This window comes from Elgaria multicarinata, chromosome 1 (genome assembly GCF_023053635.1).
Source record: "Elgaria multicarinata webbii isolate HBS135686 ecotype San Diego chromosome 1, rElgMul1.1.pri, whole genome shotgun sequence".
Lineage (NCBI taxonomy): Eukaryota > Metazoa > Chordata > Lepidosauria > Squamata > Anguidae > Elgaria > Elgaria multicarinata.
This window is the reverse complement of record NC_086171.1, coordinates 59,636,835-59,649,952: the sequence shown is the minus strand read 5'-3', so window position 1 is coordinate 59,649,952 and position 13,118 is coordinate 59,636,835. Positions and strand designations below refer to the sequence as shown.

Below are 13,118 nucleotides of genomic sequence, written 5' to 3'. Positions count from 1 at the left end.
ACATGGCAAGGGGAAAGACGTGAAATATTTAGAATGACGTAAATATTTATGAAACACCTAGAGTTGCTCAATATAATGGGGACAAGACAAGTTAGCTTTTGTAACAGCGCCTATGTCTGTTGCAGAAGTGAGCACTCTGGAGACAGTGAAAATAACGGCTAATGGCATGTTGGTATAAGAAACTTTGCAGGGAGTTTCAGAAAAGTCCATTTGAAATTTCTGTTAGATTGAATCATCAGATTAATTTAAAGAGAAAAGGGTAAAAATGCTTACCTACTTTTCAGAATATTTGCAGAATAATTGTAGATTTTGAGGTATGTGTATGTATTTTGTATAAAAAGTATGCATATACAGCAGATTTTCTAAATTATCTGTGAGCAGGAAAAGACCAGTGTCAGAAGTGTTTAACTCAAATGATTATAAACTATTCTATGATTTAGTCCTTAAAGAGCAACTAGTTCCACCCTGTTGGTGTCAACACATGATGAAGTCCATTTAGAGAAAAAAAAGGCAAACATGTTTTAAAATAAAATAAAAAATGTTTACACACATATACCCACTCACCACTTTTTATTTCGATCAGTGAAATATTTATACTATATTTATAAATATATATTTGACGTAAATATTTAACATACAGCAGTATGTTTCACTTGCCCTTCAAAAACCAACTCTGCAGGAAATTGGCGTGACATCTAACCCTGTACGCCGATGATACACAACTATATCTGTCATCTCCGGAACTTTCTCCTGATGTTCACGATCGTATCTCGGCATGTCTTTCAGATATCTCAGCTTGGCTGCTTCATCATCGCTTGAAGCTTAACATGGCAAAGACTGAATTGCTTGTTTTTCCTCCTAAACCTTCTCCTCATCTCTCATTCTCTCTTACTGTCAATAATGTTACGCTTACTCCGGTCAAGGAAGCTCGTAGCCTTGGCTTTATCTTCGACTCCTCGCTCTCCTTTATTCCTCATATTGAGGCAGTAGCTAAATCTTGTCGATTTTTCCTGTATAATATTGCCAGGATTCGATCATTTTTGTCTGTCTCTTCTGCCAAGACGCTTGTTCATGCACTGGTTATTTCACGGTTGGACTACTGCAACCTTCTTCTCTCTGGCCTTCCTTCTTCTCACATCAGTCCGTTGGTTTCTGTTCACCACTCTGCCACAAAGATCATCTTCTTAGCTCGCCGCTCCGACCATGTTACTCCGCTTCTGAAATCTCTTCATTGGCTTCCAATTCACTTCAGAATCCAATATAAACTTCTCCTGTTAACCTTCAAAGCTTTTCACGGTCTAGCTCCTTCCTATCTCTCCTCTCTCATCTCACACTATTGCCCCGCTCGTGCTCTTCGCTCCTCTGATGCCATGTTTCTCGCCTGCCCAAGGGCCTCTACTTCCCTTGCTCGGCTTCGTCCATTTTCGTCTGCTGCCCCTTACACCTGGAACGCTCTTCCAGAACATTTGAGAACTACAAGTTCAACCACAGCTTTTAAAGCTCAACTAAAAACTTTTCTTTTTCCTAAAGCTTTTAAAACTTGATGTTGTGCAGACTTCTACTGTTACTTTCTACTGTTAGTTTTACCCTACCCTGTGCCTGCTTACCCTACCCTGTACCTGTTTGCATTCTCTTCCCCTCCTTATTGTTTTACTATGATTTTATTAGATTGTAAGCCTATGTGGCAGGGTCTTGCTATTTACTGTTTTACTCTGTACAGCACCATGTACATTGATGGTGCTATATAAATAAATAATAATAATAATAATAATAATAATAATAATAATGAGCTAAATTAGTTTATGCTACAACATAATTTACATTAGGGGTTGTTCCTTGTTGGATACTGCCCTATAGGTTTATTATTATTTATTTAAAATATTTATATCCTGCCCTATATCACTAAGATCTCAGGGCGGCATACAGATAAAAACATACAGTATAAAACAATAAATATACACAGTTAAAAACAAATTAAACCATGATCCAAGTTAAAACAATATATAATTTAAAAGCAATAGATGCAGTTAAAACAGTTAAAACAATGTGCCAGTGAGTTTAGGGAAGTAAGTTGTCTTGAGCCATCTGAATATGTATCATTAGATTTTTGATTGCTGAGAATGTGAAATAATTTAATACATAGTTTGCTAACAGTTCCCTAGAAGCTTTTTACAATTGCACTACCCGTGAAGTTTTCCACATTGTGTAACATTGCACCTAAAAAAAGCAACTGTTCTACAGGGTGAGAGTTAATTTTCCTAAGATACAACCAATGTCAACTACTTCTACAGTTTGCTCTTGCATGTTTTAGGACATTCAGCTAAGAGGGGCAAAATGGTTTTGCTAGGAGAAAGTGAAAATAAATACTATGATACCTATCTGGTTAGCTTTGCATTAGCTTGAATTAAATAAGGACAGAAAATTGTTGATGAAAATCTTATCTGTGATGACATTAAACTTACATGCTCAATCATATTTTCTTTTGCAACAAAATGGCTAATGCATCCTATCATTGCGAATCACACTTGATACATCTGTTTTGCTTAAGGACGACGATGTTTTTAAAATCCTTTCTTGCTTTTATTTATTATACTCAAAGTTGATTACATCATAAGATTTCACAACCTGGCATATACATTCAAAGCTGCTTTATACATTGGAAGAGTAGAAATCATAAAATACCTCAGAAAGCTATATAACTCTGGATGAATGCCCTGGGAATTCAGCCATGTTGAGAGCAGGTTATCTTCAATGTCTGCCCACATACCAAATAATGTCATCTAATTCTCCAGATTTCTGAGGGTATACAGAAATGTAAAATTCACCTCAAGAGTGAGGGGTCAGACCTGCCTGCAGTGGAGGCTGGTATCTCTGATTTTGGTGGGGCTGTAAAACTGTTCTAGGTTTCAGTCATAACCAGCCAGAACTCTAAATGAGCTCTCCAAGGTGCTGAATCCATTTTGGGGATCAGGATTGGGACTGGATAGTCCCTTTAGAGTTCTGGCTGATCCGAGAAAAAAACAGAATGGATTTATAGCCCCACCAGAAAAGGAGCCACCAGCCTCCACTGCTTCTACAACATAACAACCAACTAGGGCAGGATCTACACTACTGCTTTAAAGCACTTTATAACAGTTTTGACAACTGTTCGGGCCCAGGACACACTCCATATACAGTTGTCAAAACTATTATAAAGCGCTTTAAAACAGTAGTGTAGATCCGGCTCTGACAGTCAACCAATATAATGGCCTGACACATTTCATCAACAGGAATGCAAGATGTTCTACTTAGTAGAGGACTACCTGATATGCCTGCCATTGCTCGGGTCCGTGAATAATGTTTATAACATTTATTTGATATATAACAAATTTCTATGCAACTTATTCATCTTTAGGTTGTTTGGGTTTTTTTTAGTTCGGTTGACTTAGTAAATTATTTTGTTAGAATAAATGGAAAATTGTGTTAATAAGAACTATATTTTAAATTAAAGCTTCGTGGTAAACCACATTGTTTTGTTTTACCTGAAAAGCCTACACCTCCCATCATGCCTTGGCTGGAGCAGCCGTCTAAACTTAAAAAATGATCAGGACACACAACACCCTTTCTACCAGCTGAAAAAGATGCAATCCTAAGAATATGTTTTCAAAATATACCCGGCATTGTTCAGATATCTGAATAACATATAGTAGGGAAGTGGATCCACCACCTTATGGTGCTGGTGGCATTATGCCACTGCTATGGAGCCACATAGATGATTAAGCAATTTTCAATATCTCCAGCTGAAGAAATTTTATTTATGGAATGTCCTGAAGGAATAATAGCAATTTGTACTGGTCATGACCACGAGTCATAGTTTGGTGGCAAGAGAAGACTCTTGGAAGTTCCACCCAAGGCATGCTGGGAGTTGTATGCATAAGCCTAGTTTTTTTTATTAAATTCTTTAAAAATATTTTAAATCCAAAATTTCATGTGTTTAGACTTTTTTGGTACATTGTACAGCCAGACTTATCAGCATGCCAAATTTCAAGTTTCTACCCGGCATTGCTATGTCTGCGAGGTAATCATCTTAAAGTAGCAGGCTGGTGCTAGGCCTGTGAGTTAACCTCTAAACAAATTAAATTCATTCCCCCAATCTGTTACCTTCATGACAACCCTGCAAGGTAGGCCTGTCCTAGGTCTGTGAGGTAACTTTAAAACAAATTAAATTAGTTTCTTCTCTCTCTCTCTTTCCTTCAATGCCTGGCCCGGGCCGCCTTGAAGCTGTCATCATGTTTTTTTTTTGTCCCCACAGAAAATATAAACTGCAACTCCCAGCATGCCTTTTGCCCTGAGCTGTGACCTCTTTTCCTTTATGTTAGTTTTTCCCCCTGTTATAACTAAACCATAACATTCCAAGATAGATGCAAGAATTACTGAATAAAGTTTATGATTTTTATGTAAAAGCCTGACTTTACTATTGAAACAGAAGAATGAATGGAGGAATGACTGACAGCTGAGGCTAGAATGGAATGATGGGCAGAGTTAGTGGCAGTTGGGGAAAGTCAGTTAGTTGGGGCTGAGTTAGGACTGAGAGATAGTGATGCCAGTACTACACCTCCCAGCATGCCTTTGGTGGCCCTCAGGTGTCCTTGTCCTCTGAGAGGTGCTTTCCTCCTCTTGTGGCTGATGCTGCTCCTTGACACAGCATCGAAGAGTAGCATTGCCATGGAGAGGAGGAGCTGTCAATGCCTCAGTCCACACTTCTCAGCCACGAAGTGCTCCATCAGGAGCCTATACTGAAGGACTGGGCCAGTCACTTGCCCTCCTTCGTCAAGCCTATTTCTAGGCATGCGCAGAGTGCATCCCTTTCCTCCTTCCCTCCCTCCCTCTTAAGGGTGAAGGCTGTGCATGTGCTTCCCTCAGTTTCTAAGAAAACAGCGATATCAGAATGGGGTGCCTTTGAGCATGTCCAGAGTTCGGCCTCTCAAAGACATGTTGTTGTATCTAGTCATGATTGTAAAACCACACATGGCTGGTGGGAGGAGGCACCACAAATGGATGCAGCCCATTTATGTGGGTTGTTTCTTTTTATGTGGAATTGGGTTGACTGACTTTAGGAATCATAATGGCCACCAAAGGCCAGTAAGTCTGGCCTTCTACCCAAGGCATGCTGGGAGTTGTAGGTGTAAACCTAGGTGGGTTTTTTTAAATTAAATTCTTTAAAAATACTTTAAACCCCTAAATTCATGTTTTTAGATTTTTTCTGATCCATGTACATGAAGTCCTGTGTGGGTAAACAGCATTAAGGCAGTATTTGTATTTATTTATTTATTTATTACATTTATATACCGCCCAACAGCCGAAGCTCTCTGGGCGGTTCACAAAAGTTAAAACAGTAAACATTAAAAAAATATACAAAATTTAAAAACCATCAGGAACATAAAAACAACAGTATAAAAACAACAGTATCCATTTAAAAACAACAGTTCTGGGGGCCGTTAGAAAACAAACTTACCGTATTTCTTCGATTGTAAGACGCCATCGATTGTAAGACGCACACTAATTTCAGTACCACCAACAGAAAAATCAACAACCCTAAGACACACTCGCGATTCTAAGACGCACCCTGTTTTTAGAGATGTTTATATGGGGAAAAAGGTGTGTCCTATAATTGAAGAAATACAGTAGCATTTTTAAATGCTGTTAAATGCCTGGGAGAAGAGAAAGTCTTAACCTGGCGCCTGAAAGATAACAGTGTCAGTGCCAGGCGAGCCTCAACAGGGAGATCATTCCACAGTCGGGGGGCCACCACCAAAAAGGCCCTCTCCCTTGTTGCCATCCTCCGAGCTTCCCTCGGAGTAGGCACTCGGAGGAGGACCTTAGACGTTGAGCGCAGTGTACGGGTAGGTTCATATGTAGAAGTGGATAAACATTTAGTACCATATGTGGAAGTGGGTAAACATTTAGGGACATACGTGACACACACATACTTTCTGCTTTATAGGTAGAGAGACTCCTCTTTTTGAAAGCATCTTCTATCTGATGGGCTGTCCAGTTCAAAGAACAATAAGAAGGAAGAGTATGGGGCTGGAAGTTGCCCACCAATGCTCAGCACCTGGACAGCAGACTGAATAGGCAGACAGGTCTCCTGGTCAGAGTCTTCCCCACTATGGCAAGATGTATGGTATTTAAATTATAGCTTTTATTTCTAAATTTGTAACTATACATATAAATGTGCATATGCAAATTGCTGTCCTTATCTTATTCCCTTTTGGCGTGACGCAGTTCCTGGTTTTTGGCAGTGTGTAAGTGGCTACTTATCCACCTGCCAAGCATTGTGGCTTGCTAGAGCTTGACAACTCTCAAGTTTTTGCAGTCTCAGGCAAACTCCAAAACCATGAGGTGTGCTGAGTCTCTGGGAGGCCTCAATATGTGGCAGATAGGCTACAGTCAGCTTGGTAAGTCACAGATTCTGTAGGCTGCAGACAGGCTGCTCCCCTCCGCATAGTTCTGTGCTCAATGCAGTAAGTTAACCTGTGATAAATGGTTATCTGTAGTCGCCCTTTATCTTGAGCCAAGATACCAGTATTATTCTCAGGAATATAGAATTGTATGCCTCCCATGGGAGACATTTGCAAATTTTTTTCACATCTCAAAAAGTTGTAGAAAGCAGAAGTCATGCATCCACTTTTTGCTACTTGTTGTCCTATGTATCGGAATCTTTAAGTCTCCCCAAAGATAAAGAAGAATGAGTGAGAAATCCATAAGGTATAATTAAAATGTGTCTGGGATCTGCAAATGTAAAACAGGTGATTAAAGGTTCAGATAACCACTACAGTTTAAATACAAATGTAAACTAAATTGGTACAAATATTCTTAAAATCAGAGGGTATATTGAAATACGCATTTAAGAAAGCAAATTGTGTGCATGCGTGTGTACAAGAGAAACTCACATTTTTGGCTTTATATTTATTCTTCCACTTCAGATTTATTTATTTTTCTCCTCACACTGCAGATAGCTAAATCTGCTCAGTCTACAACAGCTGTAGGAGAAGCACATCATAAAAACGGAGGGAAAAATGCACTTAAAAGACTAAGCGGTTACCTCAGGGAACAACTTTTCCCCTGTGTACCTCAGCAGTTGTGGAGGTCAGAAATATATTCCCTCAGAAAAATTTCACATACCTAAAGTTCTAAAAGCTGTCTTTGTATTATAGTTGAGCAACTCAAAAGGCATTTATTGTTTTGAGGTGTGGTTTTTTGGTAGAGATCCAGCTGCAAAGCATCAGTGGCGATATCTGAGTTTGGAGCACCTGGAGGCCAGGAAGTTTAGTGTGATTTAAATTCTTGCTATTGCATTGCCTCCTTAGAAATAGTTAGGGCCACTGCTGATATATTTCCTAATCTCATGACCATGGCTCCTTCATCTTCTCTCCCACATGACTTTCCTTTCCAATCCCAAACTGTCATGTAGTATTGTGTCTGCACTGATATTAATGCTAATATTAATGCTTACTGCTTTTAACTGTGCATATTTATTGTTTTATACTGTATGTTTTTTTATCTGTATGCCGCTCTGAGAACTTAATATAGGGTGGGATATAAATGTTTTAAATAAATAAATAAATAATAATGTGTCCCTTTAACTCATGATATGCAAACCACCTTCAACCTCTTGTTTCAAACTCTGCTTTATTTATTTATTACATTTATATCCTGCCTTTTTTCCTCCTTAAGGAACCCAAGGTGGCGTACATAATCCTCCTCCTCTCCATTTTATCCTCACAACAACAACCTTGTGAGGTAGGTTGGGCTGAGAGTCTGTGACTGGCCCAAAGTCACCCAGTGCATTCCCATGGCCAAGTGGGGACTAGAACCTGGATCTCCTGACTCCCAGTCCAACACTCCAGCCACTGCACCACACTGTGGCCACAGCTAGACCTAATGTTTATCCTGGGATCATCCAGGGTTCACCCCTGCCTGAGCACTGGATCCCCTGTGTGTCACCTAGATGAACAGGTTTGACCCCTGGACGATCCAGGGATAAACCTTAGATCTAGCTATGGCCTGTGTCTCTGGTTTAAAGTGAACTAGAGTGAACACTGATACAAAATCCCCAAAGCTAACCTAATGCCCCAGACACTGCGGCAACCTGCCAAAATTAACTACTCTAGTTTTAGATTGAACGTCAGCAAATTAGTGAAAGATATTCGGAAGACATTTTGCTTTGCTTTCTAATAATTTTATCCCCTAATGCAAAGTAGCCCCCTCTCTCCACAGTCCGCACAATAATATTGTGGTTTCTGACTGGGCACCGACTACAAAAGGGGTAGTAGGAGAATATGAAGTATTGAAAATTAATTACCAATATCATCTCTCTTACAGGAAACCTGAAGATTTGCCTGCTGATCCTTAACCAGCCTTTGAACAAAGGTCATTTACATCATCTGTGGAGCAGAGGTAATAATAACTTGATGCATCTCTCCATTTGCTTGTTTGCTGCCTGGCTTAATCTGCATTCTATTCAGCAGCTCTCTATGCAGCGGTTTCCACGAGTAACACCAGATATTCAGGGTTTGGTTTGAATCAGGGACCTAGTTCTCCTTGAGATGGTAAACCTGTGTTATCTGGATTGTGTCACTTCAGAATGCAGAAGAGTCCCTCGTGGTAAATGCTCCTTCATAGTGAACATCATCACCTGCACATAGAAAACAAGTGTATCCAAGATGCGACTAGCCTAGCACCCTTTCCCCCATTATCTAGCTTTCTATATTAGGAGATTTTTTTGGCTAGGTAGAAACTAGGGTTCAGTCATATGAGCTTTCTTCTGTACTCTGAAACGGTACAGCCAGATCCCAGTGGAGGCTGGTGGCTCCAATGTTAGTGGAGCAGTGAATCCACTCTAGGTTTTGGTCAGAACCTGTCAAAACTGTATAGGAACTAGCCAAGGTGCAAACACACCTTTAGAGTGCTTCTCCTTTAGAGTTCTGAATGGTTCTGCCTGAAACCTGGTGTGGATTCACAGCCCCACTAATGTCAGAGCCACCAGCCTCCAGTGTGTAGATACAGGTTTAACACTTTAGTGAGAAACAGGCCAGAGAATTATTTCTTTCCTTGACAAGCAGAACTAGTGGGCTGATTATGCAAATTCTGCATTTCTTATGTCAGTGAGTACTTCATGGACTGATAAGGTCTGAACGCACTTATGTGAGGAAAAGGCTCTCAGGGGCGTTTGCTTGTTAGGTTTGTAATAAACTATCGTGGATCGATGCTGCATTCATAATTTAGGGAATATGTGTTTCTGAAAGGTCACCAACAAAGTATGCTGGTTTAATTACAATAAAAAAGAGCTTGTAACCTTTTATCATCAACGCTGGGAGTTGGCTTTTCTTTTTCTTTTTTTCTTTTCCTGTTGGAGATCTGTATGATTTGAATAAGCAATGTAGAAAGCTCAGAGTCTTCAGAGATATATAAGTCATGCGAGGCTTGAAGCTATTTCCTCTTTCCATGGGAAAATCAATGCTTGGTACGAATTCTTGCCTCCGAGATCTGTACAGTATTTCAGAGCTGAGCCAAAAACCTATTTCAAGCAGTCATTTATTGAGTTTCCAATAGCTAGACAAAATTGAGAGAGGGGCGAAGTAGGATTTTCAGTGTGATTAAAAATAAATAAAAAGGTGGCTTGTTGCAAGATCTGTTTATCAGAGCTGTTTATAGGAGCTGGTATAATCTTGGGGCTAAGGCTGAAGTCCTCCCTGCAGCCTTGGTAGGCTGCAGCCCCTACATTTACTTAAGAAGGTGCCCCATGGAACTTAGCAGGCCTTACTAGTGGTGGGACTGTAATAGCATGTGATATGAGTCAGGAGATGCCCATGTTCAAATTTTATTTTAGCCATGGACTTCCTAGGCCAGGGAATGTGTGAACTCCTAGCATCCTTGGGCAGTTGCTGAGACCTCAGCTCCCACCAGGGCTGGCCCTACCATTAGGTAGAGTGAAGCAGTCAACTCAGGCGGCAAATGGTGGAAGGTGGCAGCAATATGTGTTAGAGGAATAATCTCTGCACCCCCTGTTATTTAGCTTGATGTCTCCAGATGGGATGCTGTCCCAACAGCAGTGTTGAAGACAGATTCATCTAACGGCCTGGTCAGCTTTTGTACAAAGAAGGGGAGCAGGCGCCATCTTGTTCTTTGCCTCAGTCTTGGGCTGGCCCTGGGTCCCACTGCTGATGCTTGCTCTGCATCCCCATTAAAAAAAGAAATCCATCCCAGTGCTTTGAGCAGCATAGGCCAGCTGGGTCCAGCTGCCATTTTAATTTCCCACAGTGCTTCTGACAGAGTTTGGCTCTGGAGCGTTGTGAGTCATTGAAATGGCAGCTAGCCTCAGATGCCTGCTGCTACAAGGCAAGTCACAGACACCTACTGACAGAGGAGGGACTCCACTAAGGGTAATTCTGCCTGGACGCCCCTCACAACTGAGATTGGCCTGGTACTAGATGGTCTTGGCCTGGGGTAGCCAATGTCAGCTTCAGCCCCCCCCCACTTGCAATATGAACATCACAAGTTACTGACCATGTGCACGTCATTAACAGCTGACATCTTGTCCATGGTTTACCAAAACAATTAAGAGAAACTGACAGAGAGGCTAAATAAATCATCAGCACTGGAACAGTGAAATATAATATTGTTATGATTGTTACTTAACTGAGGGTGAAAAGAGATGTTACTTTAAAGGCATAGCTAGAAGCTACACCCCCCGTTTTTTCTGTAGAGGACCCTATTTGGTGGGGGCGCTTAGGGGATTTAACCCTTCCTTTTCCATCTGCTAACTGGATACTTTGGTCCGCTGTATGCCTAGAATTGCAGCTCTAAACAGTTAAGAAGCTGCAATAGCTAATTAGCCTCTGCTGCATCTTAGTAAAAGCAGTGTTGTGAGTGCAATTGGCCCGTATTATCAGGACTTCTGGAGGATCAGTGCATAGTTCGTAGAGTTCTCTGCGAGTGGTGGCGCTAAGTTGAGAAATAAGGGACATCTATTGGGTACCATACAGCTGTAATTAGGGGGGTTTCATCCCCATCATGAGCTAGCCGTGGTTAAGTGTTATGTCTGCACTGGGCCTATGCACGGGAGATATGCATAATTCTTTCCCATTCTAGAGGCAGGATATGCTGAAATCCTAAAAACAAAATCTTGTTTGTTTAAAGAATTAGTAATTAGTCTCCCATATTATTTAAAAAATGGGAGGGGAATGAATAATTAATCATTCTCTTTGTGGTTCTTTGAAGTGCTGAACCCTGCTGATCTTTGGTTCAGAGTAACAGAACAATTGCAACGGAGAATTGCTTTGAAGTGCTGGAGAAAAAGCCAAATAGATGATTGCTGCAAAAGTAGATTTTATTTTTATTTTAAAAAGGAAGACCATTCCAGTGCTCTGTACTACTGAACTGGGACACAAATCCCATTAGGGTCTTGTATTGATTTATAAAACAGTTTTGCTCTCCGCAAGTGTTTGATACTTACACGTGTCCTTTCGCCACCGGGTTTTATTGAAGATATTTGGAACGTGCCGATGATACGACTGAGAGTGTTCAGTCAAAAATGGAAGCAGACACTGAGCAGGGATTGTGATCATTTTAATTACTTTACTGTCATCAGTCTTGGAAACTGCAGTTCTAATATATTTTTTCATAACTTTGGGCATATAGTGGCTTCAGATTCATAGATGCAAAGTCTCTTCAAGATAAAAGGACAATGAAAGAAAACTGTAACATGAAGCACAAACTGGAGAGGGCTCCAGCATTGTGCTGTCAGGCTAAAAATAGAGTAGGCTTATGGGACTAGTGCTGATGTGATATTGACCAATCTCTCATTTATGGTTAAGAGATTGGGAGCATCCTGAAGGCTTCTTCACCCTTTTCCCTTCCTCAACTCTTGCCTGTGAATTTCCCCCTTTCTTTCACTTTTTTTTTAGCCCAACCATTGTTCACATTGCAACTGCATCGAAATTTTGGCTATCTATGGTTAGCTCCAAACTACCATCCACAATCATAGTTAGAAATGGGCTTGCAAACTGTGGCTTGAGCTAACCATGGTTAGCCAAAATGCCAGTGCCAACTTAAGCATTAATTATGGTTAACTCCAAAAATGAAAAGGAGGGGGAAATTCACATGCAGGAGAGAAGGAGGGAGAAGGAAACAGTTTATGAGTCTGCAGTGTGGTCCTGATCTTGTTACGCTGTTTAGGAGATCATGCATCGCTACTTCTGTACTGGGCAAAACGTAATGGTAGCTGTCTTAAGAGGTTTATCCATCCACTGGCCAAATCTGATTGCCTTCTTAGGTTACACTTTTCTTTCATTGATGCAGCCTTTCCCAACCTGGGACCCTCCAGCTATTTTGGGATTCAGTGCCCATCAGCCCCAGCTAGCATGGCTAATGGTCAGGGGTGCTGGGAGTTGTTGTCCAAATCATCTAGAGGGCACCAGATTGGGGAAGAGGTGGTTGAAGAGAACTCTTCCACTTGAGCCCGTTCTACAAGTCTTTTGTGCCTCATGAAAGAGTTGCCTCCCTTCCTAGTGAGCTGTTTTATGGAGAATCTCCATCCTGGGCATTCTGCTGGCATGGAGGCCCTCTGGTCTATTGCAGATATTGACATGATGAGTTTGTTTTCAAATTTAATACGTTCTACATGGACAGCTCCTATGAAGAGTCAGGTTTTGGTAGCAGGCAGGGTGGTACGAGAAGTGATTTTCACCTCTCTGTCCTCCTTTGCATTTCCCCCTCTCTAGACAGACCTCTAAGCTCATCTGGAGGAGTCATGGGGATGGAACTGCAGGGGCACAGGGCAGAGCATATCTGAGGTCAGAAAGTAGGAGCTGCAGTTCTTTCCTCAGCAACTGGGTGGTGGTGGAAGGGAAAGGGATCAGATCAGATCTTCGAGTCCACTCCTGAAGTTATAGGAGTGTCTACAACTTTGGGAGAGGGAATCAAAAAATCCTATAGGATTGCTCTGTAAATTGCATTTTGAAAGACTTTTGTATCCACTGGCAAAAGCATCACAGATTGACTCTAGTGACAAGGGCCTGTTACTAAAATAGTAATTGTAACAAAGAATGTGTGTGTGTGTGTGTGTGTGTGTGTGT

The 13,118-nt window shown here is 41.1% G+C and overlaps 1 protein-coding gene across 1 annotated transcript in view; it reads left to right on the top strand.

The window, feature by feature from the left end:
- Window positions 1-13,118, top strand: part of TPK1 (thiamin pyrophosphokinase 1) — a 347,090-nt gene that overhangs the window by 50,188 nt on the left and 283,784 nt on the right. The window contains exon 3 of the mRNA XM_063129032.1: window positions 8,365-8,439. Coding sequence (XP_062985102.1) covers window positions 8,365-8,439 — 75 coding nt within the window. The remainder of the gene's footprint in view (window positions 1-8,364; window positions 8,440-13,118) is intronic.